At 39.5% G+C, this 18,923-nt stretch overlaps 3 protein-coding genes across 5 annotated transcripts; all 3 read left to right on the forward strand.

Moving 5' to 3' along the window:
• Positions 1 to 725: 725 nt before the first annotated feature.
• On the forward strand, positions 726 to 2,270 carry rgs1 (regulator of G protein signaling 1). 3 transcript variants are annotated; one of them, XM_044034392.1, is made up of 4 exons: positions 726 to 882; positions 1,087 to 1,171; positions 1,254 to 1,420; positions 1,664 to 2,270. In XM_044034392.1, the coding sequence occupies exons 1-4, from the start codon at positions 850 to 852 to the stop codon at positions 1,838 to 1,840; spliced, it is 462 nt and encodes a 153-aa protein (XP_043890327.1). In that variant the 5' UTR covers positions 726 to 849; the 3' UTR covers positions 1,841 to 2,270. The 3 variants fall into 3 exon arrangements, with proteins under 3 accessions (XP_043890327.1, XP_043890336.1, XP_043890318.1); XM_044034401.1 differs by having other exon boundaries at positions 726 to 796; positions 1,092 to 1,171; XM_044034383.1 differs by having other exon boundaries at positions 818 to 1,171.
• Positions 2,271 to 4,661: 2,391 nt separating this feature from the next.
• On the forward strand, positions 4,662 to 7,177 carry rgs13 (regulator of G protein signaling 13). The gene is made up of 5 exons (XM_044034414.1): positions 4,662 to 5,647; positions 5,767 to 5,826; positions 5,926 to 5,987; positions 6,075 to 6,241; positions 6,352 to 7,177. The coding sequence occupies exons 1-5, from the start codon at positions 5,580 to 5,582 to the stop codon at positions 6,535 to 6,537; spliced, it is 543 nt and encodes a 180-aa protein (XP_043890349.1). The 5' UTR covers positions 4,662 to 5,579; the 3' UTR covers positions 6,538 to 7,177.
• Positions 7,178 to 11,137: 3,960 nt separating this feature from the next.
• ro60 (Ro60, Y RNA binding protein) lies at positions 11,138 to 18,487 on the forward strand. The gene is made up of 9 exons (XM_044034370.1): positions 11,138 to 11,213; positions 12,835 to 13,436; positions 13,661 to 13,881; positions 14,179 to 14,325; positions 14,409 to 14,546; positions 14,654 to 14,770; positions 15,143 to 15,259; positions 15,704 to 15,850; positions 16,386 to 18,487. Exons 2-9 carry the CDS (start codon positions 12,842 to 12,844, stop codon positions 16,536 to 16,538), a joined length of 1,635 nt encoding a protein of 544 aa, XP_043890305.1. The 5' UTR covers positions 11,138 to 11,213; positions 12,835 to 12,841; the 3' UTR covers positions 16,539 to 18,487.
• Positions 18,488 to 18,923: the final 436 nt, after the last annotated feature.

Raw genomic sequence — 18,923 nt, forward strand, 5'->3', positions numbered from 1 at the left:
CAGCTGTAAGTCTAGGTGGTGAAAAATCACCCAGATACGCACTCAGGATGGGATTAAAATCAAGTCATATGACTCTGCTTTAGAAATAAATCCAGACTAAATGGGGTTTTAGCCCCGTTTAAATGAGCTATAGTGTTTTAAGACTCTTATTTTTCTGTCAGTGCACATTTCATCCACAGCATTTCTGTTCAAAGTGTCAGCAGTGACCTGAATCAGCAGGGGTATGGTGTTTGAGGCGCATTAATAAATCAGTGCTTGTTTATGGTTTTGTCACCATGATGAATAAGGAAACATTTCTGATATGCAAATAGCAGGCGAGCAAGCCTTTTTCTTAATAGTGAATTTGTTTGCAGCTATTTGTTTATGGTCAGGATATTTCCTGACTTTGACACGTAGTTCTCCCCCACAAAAGCACATTCTATGACCACACTCCTTAAAAGTCCAATTCCTCATCATAACTTGTTGTGCTCACTATTGGATCGTAGATGTTATTAAATGAAGTTCATTTGTGTTGGTTTGAATCATCTGGATTCCATTAGTGTGGTCAGCTTTTATCACAGGTGAGCTCTCTGTTCCGCCATGTATGACAGATGTGTGTCCTGTCATTCCACACAACAACAACAGCAGCGCTTTGCATACACATTTCCATATATTCCATTCATGTTGGGTGGAGGAGGTCATTCAGATTTGTTCAGTCACTTGACTCCCTCATTTCCAAACAATCACAACCCCATCTTCAGTCTGGCAGGATCTTATCTCTGTCTCCCTTCGTAGAGGACGAGGAGATGGCGATAAAGTGAGTTACTGCATATTTGATTATTGGGCCTTTTCCATTTTCAAACAGCAGCCATGTGGAAAATACCAAGGAGTTTTTCACTCACTGTAAGTCACACTTTGCATTGTGTCATCATTTACGAAGATGCTTGTAGTGACTGGAGGACGATCAATGTAAACTGAATGTTTACACGTCTCCGTACACTTTTAATGATTAATGTATTGGCCTGCCAGTCAGGTTTAGAGGTGTGCTGCATGCTGTTGACTTCACAGATAAGTGGGCTAGTGATTGATCTTGATGGTCTTTTCAAGGGTAGATTGTGTTGCTTTCCCAAGGATCCGCTGGAGGATGTTGAGACTTGGAGTGAGTCTGTGGACAAACTCCTTGGTTGTAAAGGTGAGGGTCTCTTTTTGACTTTACACATATTATGTTCGTATATACAGTTACAATGTGCTTACAGTCATTTCACATTTTCCAGCCGGACAGATAGCTTTCCGGGAGTTCCTGAAGTCCGAGTACAGTGAGGAGAACATACTGTTTTGGCTTGCCTGTGAGGAGTACAAAAAAATCAAGACGATCCCAGAGATGATATCATCTGCCAACAGAATCTACTCAGAGTTTGTCCAAACAGAAGCACCCAGACAGGTAAATCACCGTAAATGCAACTCAAACTTGTCATTTGTACTATTGATTGTAATCTGAATTCACTATTGTTGTACAGCAGCTGCATAAAGCTGTGCGTTTGTGCCTTTTATGGTGGTAAAGCTGGTGAAATTTGATTAAAATGCACTCAAGATGCTTCAGAATGGTTTCTTCAAGAATATTACACAGATCAAAGATGAAAATAGACGCTGTAATAGGCCCCTGGGCAATGTTGATTAATTCCAGATCAACATAGACTGCACTACCAGGGAAAACATAACTAAGAACATCTCCAAGCCGACGCTGACTTCGTTTGACACGGCACAGAAGCTCATCTACAGTCTGATGGCCAGGGACTGCTACCCACGCTTCCTAAAATCAGATATCTATCAGGGACTCCTGAGGAGAAATGATTCAACGTGACTGTTTTAAAGCTGACAGGCTGACAGCAACATCTTCTCCCCAACTGTGATCTGCCGTAGCACTCTTTCATTTCAGTGTGGATAACAGGTTTATCGTACAATCCAGGCCCTAAATGTAGCACAAATAACTTTTTTTTTCCAGTCCGTGTGATTCAGTAGAGTAGACAGGTGCAGCTCAAGGGGACACAAGCTTTGTATTATACTGCATGTGTTCATTTCAATTTCTTTGATTTCTCGCCACTACCATATAGAGTTTGAAATAAAAAATGGAAAAAAAAAATGGATGATTGTAAAGTATTATGAACACTTTATTAAACTGATTATTCAAATGTAGGTCATGTATGCTTTATAGAAGTTTAACCTAAAAATGTGTGAGTATAGTGTTAAGTGCTCTTTGAAGTTTACCTTAATAAATGTGTTGTTAAACTTTAGTTGAGTGTGTGATTATGCTTTCTTTTCAATTTCAAATTGTAGCTTTTGAAATGTCTTCGGGGAGGGAAAAAAAAACTTTCGTATACTGAGGGACATCTGGGTGTAATAGTGTAATAGTTTTGAATGAAATGCAAATGACCTTTGCTGTTGTGTGAGAAGACTTGTCTGTATACTGATATATGGTCATTGTCCAAGTAGACACCAGATGGCAACAGAACCCTTCGAGCAACAGCCTGCAGAGCAAGAGAATGCACAACTTAACAAAAGGAAAAAGAAAAAACCTGCTTCACAGTCAGGTCACTGCTGTGGAAACTTCCTCTGGCCTTCATCTGTGTAGTTCTACAACATACTGACTGTACACACAGGAGACATTTGTATACGAAGCACAACAGGAACAGACAACTTGCTTGCTGTGAGACATAGAACACAAGGGCAGGGCTGTGCTTTTGTTGGCACTGTGGCTGGTTTCATGTTGGAAGGTGAGGTCATTCGTCACGAAAAAAAGTATCTGTGAGGATGTTAGTCACGTCTTAGAATCTGATGAGAGGGAAAAACTCCTCTCTGAAGCAGCAGCTCATTTGGATTTATGTAAATCGCCCTTCAAAATAAGATTAGTGTCGTGCAGAGTTTGAGGCAGCATTAGATAGAATGTAAAACGCATTACATTGAATAAAAAGCACAATGAAGCAGGTTTTCTGAATTACTTTTAGATATTATGTTAAGACGGTATTGGATTTAAATTGATACGAATCATGGAAGTTTTAGAATAGCGTTCCTTCTTGTACAAACAACTGCTACATATTCATTGTCTGGTGTGTTTTTCGTGTTTGGAAAGAGGAAGTAGGCACAGTGTGTGTGTGTGTGTTTTTTCATGTGACTGCTGGGAGGTGTTGGACAAACAGTTTGTTCTGTTTATATTGGTGGTGTTAAATGAATGGGGATTCATTTTATTTTTTTTTATTTTTTTTAAGTTTTGGTAGATGCTGATCTGAAAGTTCCCCGCAACTTCCTCAGCTCCCTACAACAGCTCTGTCTACATTTGTCTCTTTGTAGAACAAGGGTTCGAATATGAAAGAAAAAATTAAAGTGTTGACAAACCATGTTTAATCTGCATTTGTTGAGTGGCAACATGTTGCTCAGACTGTAGCTATACGCAAAAATACCGCATGAAGGAAGTGAAATAGAAAAATGACTGAAACTGAGCAAAGTCAGAGTGGCAACAGTAAAGACGGGGGAAACTCACAAATGGGTGTTGCAACCGATAAAGAAAATGGCTGCGATACAGCTGAGCACTGTCACAAAACATTTCCTGTCAAGCAAAACAGAAGATAAGACCGACTAACAGTATGTGCAAGAGCAACTCCTTTACTCACACACTTTGCTTGGTATGTTCTGTGTTTGTTCTCATTTAGTGCAGTACCCACATACATAGCAGGCTTCAACTGACTCAGCATCACACACGTGGCACATAGCCTTGCATCTTCCTCTTTCTGTCTGTGTGTGTGTGTGTGTATTCTGGGTTGTGTTGTTGATGTCATTGCAACAGTTAGTGTCACTTTGATGTGTCAGTGTGCCATGTACGTGATGCTGGACGACAGACTTATGTCAGACCAGCTTATTAGACAAAATAAGCTGTAGCACACATAAATAAAGTTGGTAGGACGTATTAAATTATTATGCCAAGTATATATCTTGAGAAACGACTGTCCGACTTAAAACTCCAACATGGAGTTTCCTTGTAACTGTGCAGTAAGTGTAAGTGTGCACAACAGCACAGCATCCATCTTATATCGTTTTTATTATCTTGTATCGTGGACCACAGATCCTTTGTCCTTGTCACATGGAAACCAAGGTTAGGTTACTTGACTAATTATTATCAGCAATGTGCAAAATTGTCTCAGGCTTCAAATCAAAAACAAGACGAACAACAACTATTTAAAAACAAAGACAGTAAAAACTGGAGAGCTTGGAGTTCACTTACAGGCAAATAAATTCAGGTTAACTCTGTTACATTCAAACCTTTGTCAGATGAGTTTGTTGTTTGACACAGTTGTGATTAAACCTGTCAGCTCCACACCGGTTACCCATTGTCGAGGTGTTTAGATCTAGCTGTGTCGCCCGGTGACATTCCCGCGCTGCACAAAGAAGGTGAATTTCTTTTCTGTTTTTAATACCAAGACAGATGGAGGCAACAGCAGCGTTGCCACAGTAAAAGCTTGGAGGCTTCAAACAAACACACAAAGAATGCAACACAAATAAGTGTCCACAAAAAGCATCAGACGTGAATTTTACTTATAAACCTGATCATTAAGCAGTGGTGCAGCAGCTGGTGCATACAAACAAACAGGAAGGACACTGCATACAAATAATGTTACATCGTTTCTGTTCATGAAACAGAGGCATAATAATTTCAGCTCCCACAATTTAACTGCACCTGTTACAAAAGATTTCTTGTAGACATGTTTTGTTTGTGGGAGTCTAGAACACATTTCTGAAGGAGTCTGTGGTGTGGAGCAGCACTGAAGACTTGAGGCTAAGTTGGTGTCAAACAAGCAGCCGAAAAGACGAGAAGTCGATGTGGCCCTTGTCAAGAGTGTGTTCCACAGGGTGCTTTCACACAGACATGAAAGTGATATCAGTCTTTTCATCTAAGTTAAACTACAGCAAACATGCCTTGAACTGATGGAGGATGCAGTGTTATCTTATGAGTTCAGTGGGACAGGAAGAAGATGAAATGTCTTCTTTCCAAAGACATAAGTCATCAGAGAAATAGATATAATTGTCATTAGTTATTTTCTTTGACAAAATTTTCTGATACAACAAAAAAACGTTTTGAATTGGAAATGCTGCATAAGGCTGAAGTGGACGTTCATGGGTTTGTTTTACATGTGAGGACTGAAAATAGCTCCATTGTGGAGTGTATTGAAACTGAAAGGTTTTTAGCATGTGTTCTCAAAATAATTTCGGACCGAGGCTAGAACATTTGCTTATCTGCAGTTACATCTTCCACTGCTTCATTTGCATCCCCAGACCAAACAATGCTATGATGCACATTAAGCACAGTACAGACATACAGCCATAGATGCAGTTTGTGCATCTGCGTCACACCCTGTTTCCTCTTTTTCTGTGGTTAGCTGTTGTGTGACGATACTTGCCAAATTCATTTCAGACTCTTTGCTGTACTCATATAAGTCCATGTAGAGCAGGTTCCTCAAAATTGTAGCCAACCGGCACCTGGAGAGGTGTCATACTTGTCTGCAGCAAGTGCCGCTCAGGAAGCGATCACACATGTACAAAGTGTTGTTGCCATGCCAAGTCTAGTCCCACCGCCACCAACGGAGCTGCAGCACTTCAACAAAAACATGGAGAATAAGAGGTAAACGTTCTATTTCAGTTTGTGAATAATTCCTCTAACAGCAGTCCATGTCAGTGCTGAACAATCCTGAATCATAACACAAACATGTGAGTGAAATTAGTGTTGGTTTGCTTCACCAGAGGAGGAAACTTGAAGTTTCGGCTGCATTGTAGATCGTCTCAACCTGAGAACACTGATGGGTTAGTAAAAAAAAACAAAAAAACATTCGAACTGGAAAATTATAATCTAATCAAACTATTTTTGTTGTATGTGTTGGTAACAGTGCTGTTCTTTTACAGGCTTTGTTTTGAAGAAATTTCCCAGTGGTCACACTCACTGGAGAGACTTCTGTCATCCAAATGTAAGTTAATAAACACAACATTTTAGGTTTCACAGTCGGTGTGTTTTCACAACATTTGCTAACTGATTGTCTTTCCTAACTATTAAGATGGCATGAAGATATTCCAGGCCTTCTTGAAGTCAGAGTTCAGTGATGAAAACATTGAGTTCTGGCTGGTGTGTGAGGACTATAGGAAGATCAAGTCTTCCTTCAGGATGTCCTCCAGAGCCAAAAAGATCTTCAAACGCTACATCCAAGCAGAGGCTCCAAGAGAGGTAAGTAACCACAGAGGTTTTTATAACGCTGACAGATGTATGCTTCTACTATTCTACTATACTTACAAGCCCTGCCAGTGCTTAAGTATCATGTTGCCTCATACTTCCAGATCAACATTGATCACAAGACCAGGGATCTGATCCGGCGGAACATTAACGCAGCCACCCCACAGTGCTTCAGTGATGCACAGAGGATTGTCTATGGGTTAATGGAGAGGGACTCTTACCCACGTTTCCTCAGGTCTGACATATACCAGGCTCTGATGGACTCCACTTCAGACCTGGAGAAGATGTAAGGAAAACAGCTAATGGGGCCATTGAGTTTGTAGAAGCTGGACAGTGAAGCTGAGACCAATGCTGGACGACTTGAGAAAGGCTTTGGTGCGTATGTTCTGGGACCACGGCTGGTGATTCAAACCAAACGCATCCATTTTCAGCACCTTCACGTCTTCCTTTGCAGTTGGGAAAGTCGTGTTTTGAGGTTGCACCTGTTGTGATATATAGCGCCTGTAGAGCACAAGAAATGATTTCATAGAGATGCCGCGATTACACAGTATGAAAAACTGTTAGGGACTTTCTGTGAGCGATGCCAGGAAGTATAAGTGGTGCACATCACCTTCCATTCACAGACTCAAGAGCTGGTATCATATTAGAACGTTGCTGTTACCTTATAAAAGCAATAGATGTCATTTAGATGTGGATTATTTATTTGTTAAATGCTGACACTGATGCCAAGATGTTACGACCATAAACTGTTATAAGCTGTATTCCCACCGTGTGTACAAACTGGGACTGTTAGGACTGATAAATGTACATTTTATCTTATAAAAGGAATTGTTTTAAATGTTAATTGTAAGTGATAGCTACAAACTAGGTCTGGATACTGTAAACCTCTCTCTAGGCACACTTAAAATAAAGTCACTTAGTTATACTTCATTCATTGATTTTTCATATATTTAGTGATGTGAGTTTTAGAAATGTCTGCATCACCGTGTCATACTGACCAGAAATCATGTGGATCACAGATAATGAAAAGTGAAACTGCATTTTTATCACAAAAAGGAGGAAGCTTGTCTGTGGCAACTCGACCGGTGTCGCTCTGCTAAAGGTTACAGAAATGATTATGATAAGACTCCACATGCACAAGCAGTCATGAGACACATGGGCTGTATGTGTCACTGGATTACTGTGTGATGTTGCTTGACTGGTGCAACAGAGGTGGCTTTGTTTCAGGTCAACAAAACGTTCTAGTGAGGAAATAAATAATGCGATTAAAAAAAAAGAAAAGAAAAAGAAACTGGTATAACCAGTGAGATCACAATGAATCTATTATTGCTTTTTAAAACGAACATTTTAGAGGAAGAAAAATAAGAGCAACTGATGCAGGCGTGTTTCAAGAGACTTTGTGAGCCCCAGGCAAAAGGGGGCCCTAGGCCTATCGACATTGTGGGATTTCCAGCTGTGGTTTAATTGCTGAGCACAGAACTGAAGGGATGTTTGCACAAATTAGTTTTGCTGTGCACTTTCATTATCAGCTAAGCAGTTGCCTTCTTTACCTTGTTGAAACACCACTGGATTGTCATGGTCTGAAACCAGTAGCCTGCAGCTAGTCTGACTTGATTTGAAAAATGTGGGAGACCACAGACACAACAAACTCTGTAACCAATTTCCAATGTTTTAATCCTGAGAAAGCACAGACTAGACGATCCTGTCAAGACGCCGGACCACACACTTGACGATTTCAGGGAGGAGATTCCAGGGATTCGGGATCTCCCAGAAACTGTGACTTCAGAATTTAAACAGACATGGACTGTCGGCGTTGTCAGTTTATAGCTGTTGTGTGTGCAATGGTTTTGTGCTGAGAAATGCAAAAAAAACTGTGGATGAAGTCATGGCTGAGAAGACGGAATCAACTTGGCTCGTACAAGTTACGGTTCTAAACAAAACTACGCAACATCTGTTTCCCAGTCAACTCACTCTCATTGGTTATCGTGGAGTTCTGCTCATGCCCAATGTTTAATACTTTGAAATCGGGAAGACTCTGATGCATCCAATGAAGTTAAAATGGCGTCTGTTAATCCCTCACACTACAGCATTCAGATTCAGCCAGTTCAGGACCGATATCTGGCCAATTACAAAACAAAGAATTCAAACAGTCTCTAGTTCTTGGTAAAACCTGGTTGATCCTGACAGATTTTTTTTGTGTGTCAGGGCCTTCATTCACACAGTAATAGGAGCTGTATGTAAGAAATTCATTCCAATATTTTTCGTTTTGATTGCAATACTCCTGTGTATATCTTATATGTAGCCCCTTTAATTCATTTATCTTGGGTAGGATTCGATCTCAAATCAGATCCATCACATAACTTATTAATATACACATCCCTGCACCTCTTCACCTGCTATGAAGTGTTTAGTTGGTTATACACTGTAATATTGTATACATAACTTTGCACAAAACTGCACACGTGCACCACATATTCATTGTTAATGAATAATTGTGTTTGTTTATTCAGTTGCATTCTAATTAAATATATTAGATTATATTTTATTTTAATATTTTTTTATTCTTTCCTTATATCTTCTTTAATTTTTATAGATGGATATTGTATGTATCTACATTTCACACTTAAAGAACACAATTTCAAGGGCATCCACTTGAAGAATGATCTTAATTTACTGTGAAGTAACCAAAAAAAACCACAAAGAACCATCAGTGATAATAAAGGAGAAGTAATAAGTACTACAAACCACAAAAGAAAGATGGGAAGGCAAAACTACCTCAAGACACTCGTGACTGCTTAACCTGTGACTGAAAAAACTCTCAAAGACTTGAATATGAGCTAAATGAATAATTAGCAGGATGACAGCTTAGGTAATGTAATGCTTTAACTGTGTAGAATCTGGCGGGGGTTGGATTTGACACAGCAATGATATGTTCTTTAATTAAACATTCAGGAGGAGCACAAGGTTTGACGGACTTACGGTATTCATGTGGTTATGTCTAATTACAGTTTGCCGAGGGTGCAGAGAGCAAGTCACCAGGGAGTGATGACCAGGGAGCAGGAGTGTGTGCATTTATATCACAGTTAATTCCTGAACTTGGAATTTCACTCTGACGCTGGCCCTCACAAGTGAGAGGCTGTCAGGTTGGAAGAAATCCAAGGAAAAATCTCTGAGGATTCAGTGGCATCATGCAGACTGAGATACCATCAAATTAAAATTCACGAAGAACAGCGAGTGTCATTCAAATTCAATAATGACTGGGCTCTCGAGGACATCTCTGGACTTCTTGGGCTAAAAGAGAATGTACAGTAAGTACTTCTGACTTGTCCAGGGGTGGCTTATTTGAATTGTTTTTGGATTGATTGAGTGCAAAAATATTCAACCCATTATCATGCATTCTTACATAATATTATTGCATATTATTGTTGAATTCTCTGATTAATTGAGATAAGCCAATTGGGAGAAGAACTTGAGACACCCCTTTTGCAGAAATATAATGTTCATGAGCATTTAAACTTTCTTAGTTCTGTGGGGAAAACCTGACGTTCTGGCTTGCGTGTCAAGAGTTCAAAAACTGCGACACTCTAGAGAAGCTAACGAGGAGAGCACAGAGGATTTATGAGAAGTTCATCTGGGCCAAGATGTCCTCAAGTCACAAACATCAGCATTACAAGACAATCGTGACAGCAGAACAAGCACAATAAAGAAGAAAAATAGGACACTCTTGATTAGAACACTGACCTGCATCTTTTACTAAATTATACATGAACCACAGCTTTGTTTCTGAATGTGGTAATGAAGCAGGTTACTGTACACAGTGTGAAATATGTGCCTATTAATGTCTAACTTGCAGCTGTGTCTGTCTTCTGTCATTCTTGGTGAACCTAGATTTCCACACAAGGGAGGTCATCAGTTACAGAGTAACGCATCCAATCCCCCTTTTTTGGTGTGGCGCAGATGGAGAATGGCTCCTTTCCCTGATTCATGTAGTCTAAACAATACAGACCTACCTGGAGCAGCTTCTAAATAGAGAGAGGCCAGAGACAGTGCAGACACTCCTCCCTCCTTCAAAATCATATTAACATGTGTGTTTGTGTCAAGATGTGCTACAATACTGTGTTTTCTTTTGTTTAAAATGTAATCATTGTCAATGAAAATTGCTCAACTCACTGAGCAATTAATTTGAACAGCCTGCATCCTCATAAACTGGTATCATGTATCACAACAGTCAGTGTACTACTGCCACCCTATGGTGACGTTGAGTAACTACAAGGTTTTCTCTGTCTCTTTTATAAATAGTTGTCCATCGCATTGCAGCACATCCTCACTTATCACACATGCATTTAAATTATTTTAAAGGGGATTATGAATATATTTAGACAGAAGCCATCAATTACAGATGGTTTGCATTTATATGAATCATATTCAGTGCATCTGTTCAAATCATTATTAGAAACTTTGGAATTTGTCTAAATGCATTATGCAGTGTGTTAGTCAAAAAGAAATATCTTCCAAAGAGAATATGAAAACAGTCAAACAGATTATGTTGCCATAGTTATCCAATATTGTCTTCCCTTCTGGTGTGGGATTAAGATTAATTAACAGGAATTACTTTGAGAAAATGGAAGTGCACAGGGATTATTTCTTCTTAAATTGCCTTTATATGGAAAGTTTTGTATGTATAAATTAAAGCAATAACCCAACCCTACATAAAACACACACAAAAGACACTCGGAATGTGGATATTACAAAGCTTTAAATTAATAATTGAATACGTTTGTTTATGAACTTGTTCTGTTAAAATCTTGGAATTTCCATCCATGAAAGCTGAATCAAGAAGAGAATTTTGCTGGGAGTACTCGTTCTCCCAGCATCCTTGGCGGCGCTGCCCATGGTTAGCTCACTAGTCGGTCAAGGAGAGGCCTGTCTGCATTTAGCCAGATCTCAAACTTGGGCACTGGTCGCGGTAAGTCCATATGTTTGCCTGTATGTCACTGGACACTGGGAGGTTTTGAATGGCAGCACTGAATAATAGAAGTAAAACGGACAAAAGCAACGTTAACGTTAGCATTGATGGTGAGCCAGCCGCCCATCCCAGATGAGCTGCATCAAACCCGTTTAGGTAACGCCTATATAGGGCTAAGTAGACTGTGGTTGGAGGAGACTAGACGGCTAACACCACTAGTCGTTGTGTTCGTATTTCCACTGCATTAGTAGTCATGTAACTATTTAACAGGGGAGGGACACAACATCATTAAACTCTGTCTAACCAACTGACTAACGTTTGAATAACTTAATCTTATTTGCTAGCCTAATTATCGAGCAGTATTAGCTTACTTGAGGTCTTTCAGCTAGATAGCAGGTGAGGATGTAGCTGACTTAAGCCTCCTTTCATTTGGGTCCCTGTCTATGTTGGCATAGCAGGGAATGAAAAGTTTGATGTTGGTAAAATATAAATAATTTTCTGTCAAATAGAAGTGAAAATAATTATAAAAGATTACACACACAAAAAAAGGTTATAAAGACATAACTGACTCTGTATGCAAAGATATGTAGGTAGGAATGCTTTACAGGGCTGGAACCCAGAGGGAGAGATTGTACCACCCGGTTAAAAAAAGGACACACAGGGCTCAATCATACACAGCACTTTATAGGAAAGTACCACACTACCCAAAACTTTAAAACATGTACTAATTGTACGTAATAAATTCAAAGACGAAAAGAACGTTCTAATGATCTAATGGCACACTTTGCTAAATATTCTAGCAAATGCATAATAAGAAATGCAACATTTAATGAAGTAGTTATAGTTACTGGATTCATTACGAGAATATGATTATACAGTATATGGCGTGTGTGTTTTCCCCTGCCAAATCCTCTGTCCCCACTCCAGTCCAGTAGGTGGCAGTAATGCACCTATAAACTGGTTACCAACTGCCAATAAACCCCAACAGAAGAACTATAATATAAGTCCTTTGATGACTTTAGGCACCTGTCAAGCAACCCATGACACACACACAGACAAAACAGACAGACATTCTTTTAATTAATAGAAAGATTCTTTGAGTAGTTACTGTACAGTGTCACCATATGCTATAATCTACTTTAAGATATTCCTGTCAGATCGTATTGCCAATTACCCTAACCCTATAAAAAATGAATTCAAAGAAATCAATTTAGAAGGTGACAGCAGTTGCATCAAAGTGTATTACTCTTGGGAGAGATAGATGATACACATGTACTGTGTGCCGTTTTTATAGTTGTATACTGTACATAGAAAGGTGCAGTGAAAGCCAATTAGAATGTACTAATAATAAAACGAAATCCAAAATAAACCCTCACCTTCCCTTGTGGCAATCTATCCCCAGCTGGTACAGTTCTTCTAATTATAACAAACACAATATATATTGTTTGATTACAACAACAACATGCTCATGTATTGGACATTCTGCATGATTCTGTCTTTTATAAGTTCCAGATTCTATTGTGTGGAAATGTTAAAAATTAGGCTGTCACCCACTGGCTTTGGTCAGTGAATATAGAATATAGAAGTGAGTAAAAATTCCCTTTTGCTGCTTACTTTTCAGACCTTCTATGACAATGGAACCATTGGGAAGTACTACAATAGTCTCATCTAGCAACCACACCCACAACTCAACAGGTGATGGCAGTTGTCCATGGGAGGTCAGCGATAAGGCCAAACTGTGTCGATTCCTCTGTTATGGCTCAGAGCGAGACATATACACTGCCAGAGAGGAGAGACATGTCAGCATGGAGAACGCTGGAGCCCTCCTTTCTCTGCTGCAGGAAGGACGGGGCACCGAGGTGGTGGATGAGATAAAAAGGTTCACTCGCGATGCTCAAGCTGTCAGACTCCACCCCTCGCTCTTTGCCCTAGCCTTGTGTTCTCAATATTCTGAGCTAAAGACGAGGCAGGCAGCATTCAAAGCTGTAAAAGAAGTTTGTCGGAATCCTGCCCATCTGTTCGCTTTCATTCAGTATAAGAAGGAACTGAAAGAGGGTATGACGTGTGGGATTTGGGGACGTGCTCTGAGGAAAGCAGTGTCTGACTGGTATAATGAGCAAGATCCCATGAACCTAGCTGCAGTTGTGACCAAATTCAAGCAAAGAGAGGGATGGTCGCATCAGGATCTGCTGAGGCTCTCTCACACCAAACCAGCTAATGAATGTGAGTTTACACATGCAGAAGGAAAAAATATCAGCCACTTCACATTATAACATCTCGCCTTGGCTGTAAATAATCTAAAGTAGCATTGAACTAATTCATTTTAGAGGTTTGAAGGTCACTCTTTGAATTTGTAAGAACATTTTGTCCAGTGCCTTTGAGTGATCTTTGACTACCAATTCATTGATTTTAAGTTGTAACATTGTGTCATACCTTTGTGTTTTCAGCAATTGCTTTGATTTGCAAATATCTAACAAAAGGATGGAAAGAAGTCCAGGCAGCGTATGCAGAAAAAGAGAATTCACAAGAGGTCATCAAAGTGCTTTCATATCTTGAAGTGGTAGAGAAGGTCAAGCACAGTTGTGATGAAACGGAGGTCATCAATTTAATAGAGGAATACAAACTGGAGAGGGAACAGCTACTGACAGACCATCTGAAGTCCAAACAGGTGAGAAGCATGTGTGTATGTGGCTTGATATCATTTTAGTTTATCACAAGGATGACATTATAGAAAACTGATCCACAACCGGCAAACCATTCACTTTCAGGGTATTTGTTATGTGGAGAGTGTTTTGGTCTTCACAAATGAGGTCTACTTTTCCCAGCAGACAGTTCAGAGACTGATAAATATGGGTGGGGACCCATGTGCTTCCCATATAAATTCTCGATTTGAGAAAGACTGATTGAAGTGTATCATCTGGAATAAATCTGTTTATTAGTGGATATGTTGTTTGTTTTATCTTAGGTATGGAGAGCTCTGTTGAAGGAAATGTCTCTCCACTCAGTGCTCTGGACCTTGGGTAAGATGACATCCAACAGAATTCTTGAACCTGGAGGCTCAGCAACTCAGGCTCTGTGCGAAAGAATCCAGAGTGAGGCAGCACTGGAGAAGGTATAAATCTATATTTGTACAACAACAACCACAACAACGTGAGACACTGATTGAGTTCTCTGTGTACGTCATGAATTTGCCAGGCAAAGATCCACCCCTTCAGCATTCTCTTGGCTTTAGAGAATTACAAAAGAGGCCAAGGTTATCAGGGTAAAACAAAATGGGAGCCAAACAGCAGCATCCTGAAAGCAATGGACTCTGCCTTTTACACAAGTTCTATGGTAGGTTCTTGTATGGTCACAGCTTCATACCAAAGAAGTGGTCAGCAATCAACAGCATTAGATAAAACTATATACTATATAAAATAATGTTGAAATTATGTCCTCAGAATGTGGAGCCTGTGGGCAAACGCTTTCTCTTGGCAGTAGATGTGAGCACATCACTGAGCAGTATTGTACCTGGGACATCAGTCAACACTGCCATTGCTGCTGCTGCAATAACCCTGGTAAGACAGAGCTTGAGGTGGACAACTGTGTAGTATATGAGTGATTGTTGTGCAGTTGGAACTGCTGCATCTATTAGCAAGGCTCAGACTGCCCAATTTTTGTAGGGAGCCTGGGTCAAGGAATTGGTATGTTGACACGTACTGCAAATTCCTTTGAAATACTGATACATACTAATACTAAGTCATACTGCAGTATGACTATTATAGTTTCCCTTGGCCCTAATTCTAAGTATATTCTGCAATTAAGATTGTTGATTGAATGATAATATGACTGACTGACTTAAAGTTATTTTGTGTTTTTATTATTGCATAAGAGGTGGGTTTTTGTAACATTGTCATCCTGCTTTTCTTTTGGACTTTCTGTCCCCACAGATTTTTGCAAGGACAGAGGTGGACACACAAGTGCTGGCCTATTCAGAAGGAGCTTTGGTTCCATGCACCGTGTCTGCCGACATGACTCTTGCACAAGCAACAACTGAAGTGGTTAAGGTGAGGCATGTCATCATATCAGAGATGTGGCCCTGCGATGGACTGGCGAACTGTACAGGGTGTACCCCGCCTATCTCCATATGTCAGCTGAGATTGGCACAGCACCCCCATGAGCCTCCTGTGGAGGATAAAGCGGTAGAAAATGGATGGATGGACTAATCCGTATGTTTGGAGCTTTCACTCCCTCCTTCATATGTCTACTCATGGATGGTGTGTTGAGAAAGCAGAGAAGACTGCCTCTTTGCCTCTTCATTTCTCAGACCCAGAGAGACCCAGTCTAGATCATTTATAACTGATTATAGAGCTAAATAACACATTTTAAGCAATGTGTTTCACTGGCACCAGCAAGTTTAAAGCATGACCATTAGATAGATAGATAGATTAGGTTTAGTGTTCATATTGGTTTTATTGATAACATACTTTTACACTGACCTCCACTTCCAGATCCCGGGTGGAAGCACAGACTGTACACTTCCAATTATATGGGCCACAGAGAATGGAAAAGCTGTAGATGTGTTCATCATTCTGACCAACAATCCAGTCTGGACATTTACTGCGAGCCCTGTGGAGTTTCTACAAAAGCACAGAGAAGTACAATTATTAATTTGCATCCTAATGGGAATTTAATTGTCTCCTGAAAATTATTGTTTTTGAGAATAGAATTTAGGGCTGCAATGATAAAACTGAATAATATGGTTTGTTGACAAAACAAGACATTTAAGAACATCATTTTGAGGTTTGGGCCACACCAATCAACATTTTATGGACCAAACAAATAATCAAATAATGAAGAACAGGTTAAATCTCATACTCATAACTGGTGAAATTTGTTTGATTGGTACTAACTTAATCAGAGACATTCATTTATTTCAAACATATTCATATTTAATAAAGCTGATCCATGGGTTGTGTTTGTTTGCAGTTTGTTTATAATGGACAATTAATTATCTCTAATGACATGATAGTAACTGAATACACGAACAATACTGTCTTGATTATGTTCCTGGCTGACCTTAAATAAGATATAATATGTTTAAAGGAATAGAGGGCCAATTATCAAGTGAATGTAACATGCATATGTTGTTGCTTTTTGCAAGTGACTAAATAAAAATGCATTTTTCAACAGAAATTTGGAGCCAATTCCAAGTTGGTGATGTGTGGGCTGACTTCCACTGGACACGCCTTAGCAGACACTGAAGACAGGGGTTTACTGAGCATGTCCGGCTTTGACCTTGGATCTTTTAATGTCATTCGCAACCTAGCCCAGGGTCTGATCTGAAAAAGTGCTGAGACTTTGTCTTGGATTCATGGGGTTTCTTGTAGAAAAAGAAGTTACAAAGTGGACCAGTGTGGCTCACTTAGCATTTAGAGTGCCCAAAACCAGCACTAATCCAAAAAAGGTTGACATTTCCATTTCCAACTTTTTTTGTACTGTCACTTAGAAGTCAACTGACGGTGTCCAGCAGGCTGGACGGAACTCTGGAAATGTGTGCCTATATTTGTTTCTGAAATTTGAAAAAGGAGGTGATGGGATATGACATGTCATTGCACATTGTGCAGAGTTGAGGTGTCAACAGCACTGTGTTTGATGAGCTGTGAAGTTAATTGATGTTTGTTGGCGAGACAGAAAAGGTCTCTCCATTCTTTGTGCATTCAGCTTTCACAGAGTTGATATGTGATGGATGTATCCATGTCACGCTGACCACAGTTGACCATAGCAAACTTGTATATGCCGAAACTATGAATAGGCCTGAACCCATTCAGTAATGCTGTATATTCACTCATTTGTAGCAACATGTTGACAGAACAAAATAGGAACGAAAGTCAGAATGTCAATGTGTACATAGTTTTCTAAGGGGGTGGGCTTTAGGTTTGATGTTAGAGTTTTTAATTTGAAAACCTTCCACTAGTGTGTGTAGCATTATAAATGAACGGATATAAAAAATTAAACAAAACACCAAAAGTCAACAGATTACCTTGGAGTTTATGTAGCTACTCTGGTATGTTCAGTTATTTCCCTTATTCAGTCAGAAAAAACTAACGATAATGTATAGAATTCTGTTCATACAACTCTTTCTGTTCATTTAGCTGCAGTTTTAAGTTGCTTTTTTATTTTGATTTTAAAATGGAGCTGTTTGTTTGGCTCTTGAACGTATTCTATACAAAAATACCCCTGGTGCTCTTAAATGTCATGATACATTTTTGGGGATTATTTTGGTTGTGTTGTCCTCTATGAAACAATGAGGCCAAGGTTAAGGACCGATCACTGCAAGTTTGAGAAATGAACTTGTCATATGTTACTTCTGAATCCTGTGCATATCTATTGGGATTTTGCTGTATTATTTCCAGGCAGGTCAAATCATAGCTGAGATTGAATCTGCAAGCACTGTCACAATTCTGTATTTTACATGTGTGTATGTATGTCCATGATGCAAAAACTAACGTAAAATTGCTTTTTGGAACTGAATGTACTTTTGTAAGACATTTAATAGTTGAGATTTCAAACTTAATGCTTTATATTTTTTATTCAGAAACTACATGCACACCACTTACAGTGTTTTACATAAGGGGCCAATTCATTTAAGGTAAATAGAAGCAGGAGACTACATGTGATTTGTGATTATTTGCAGTATATGTTGCAATTATAACAGCATTCACACAAAATAAATTTATTGCCTCTGTCAATGCGATTATGTTTTTGCGCTCATCTGTGAGCAACATAAGTAATAAGTAAATGAAGCATTTTGATTACATTTTCTTGGGATGTAGATTATGGTCCAAGGAAGAAATAATCGGATATTTATATTTAAACAATAGGGGGCTTTGTGAGATGGGGGGAGTCTACCGTCATTGTTGGAAAGTGAGAGGTTTGCGCTTTCTGAGTGCTTTCTCTAGTCTGGGGTCTTTATGAAGAAAAATGAACTCCTGACCGTTTAACTGTGAAGGATTTTGTCTTCACACACTGTTGTTTTCAATATTAAGATAATGTCCACTGTCTTTGTGTCAAAGGTCAAGTTTATATAAAACTGAAATAGTGGTGTAATATTAATGATTTTGTAGCTGAATGTGTGGCACAAGAAATAGTTATTTGTTAGTTCATGTGTTTCACCCTGATCATTTTTTCCCCACCACCTTGTTTTGTTTTATCCATTTTACTTTACATCAACATATTTGTCTGTAGTGGCATTGTAAACTCCTAATAAACACATTGCTGCTTATCACATGTTATATTCTTGGCTCTTTGTCCATAAATAACTGCATACCTCTTGCCAATGTACTCTTGCCTTTGATGTCTTTATCCATAAATAACTGCATACCTCTTGCCAATGTACTCCTGCCTTTGATGACTTTGACCACAGGAGTGTTCATAGACACTCTGTGGTGGCTAGTGCTATTATGTTGCCAACAGACTCAATAAGCTCATTAGAAAGGCCAGTGACGTTGTGGGGGTGGAGCTGGACACTTTGACAGCAACAGGAGGATGCTGTCGAAGGTGCAGGCGATACTGCAGCATGCCTCTCACCCTCTCCACAACACTCTGGTCAAACAGAGGAGCACCTTCAGCGAGAGACTAATTGCTCCTCTATGCACCACCTAGTGCCACTGGAAGTCATTTATGCCTGTGGCCATTAAACTGTATTAAACTCCTCCCTCTGATGATAGG

Source organism: Solea senegalensis, linkage group LG1 (genome assembly GCF_019176455.1).
Source record: "Solea senegalensis isolate Sse05_10M linkage group LG1, IFAPA_SoseM_1, whole genome shotgun sequence".
NCBI lineage: Eukaryota > Metazoa > Chordata > Actinopteri > Pleuronectiformes > Soleidae > Solea > Solea senegalensis.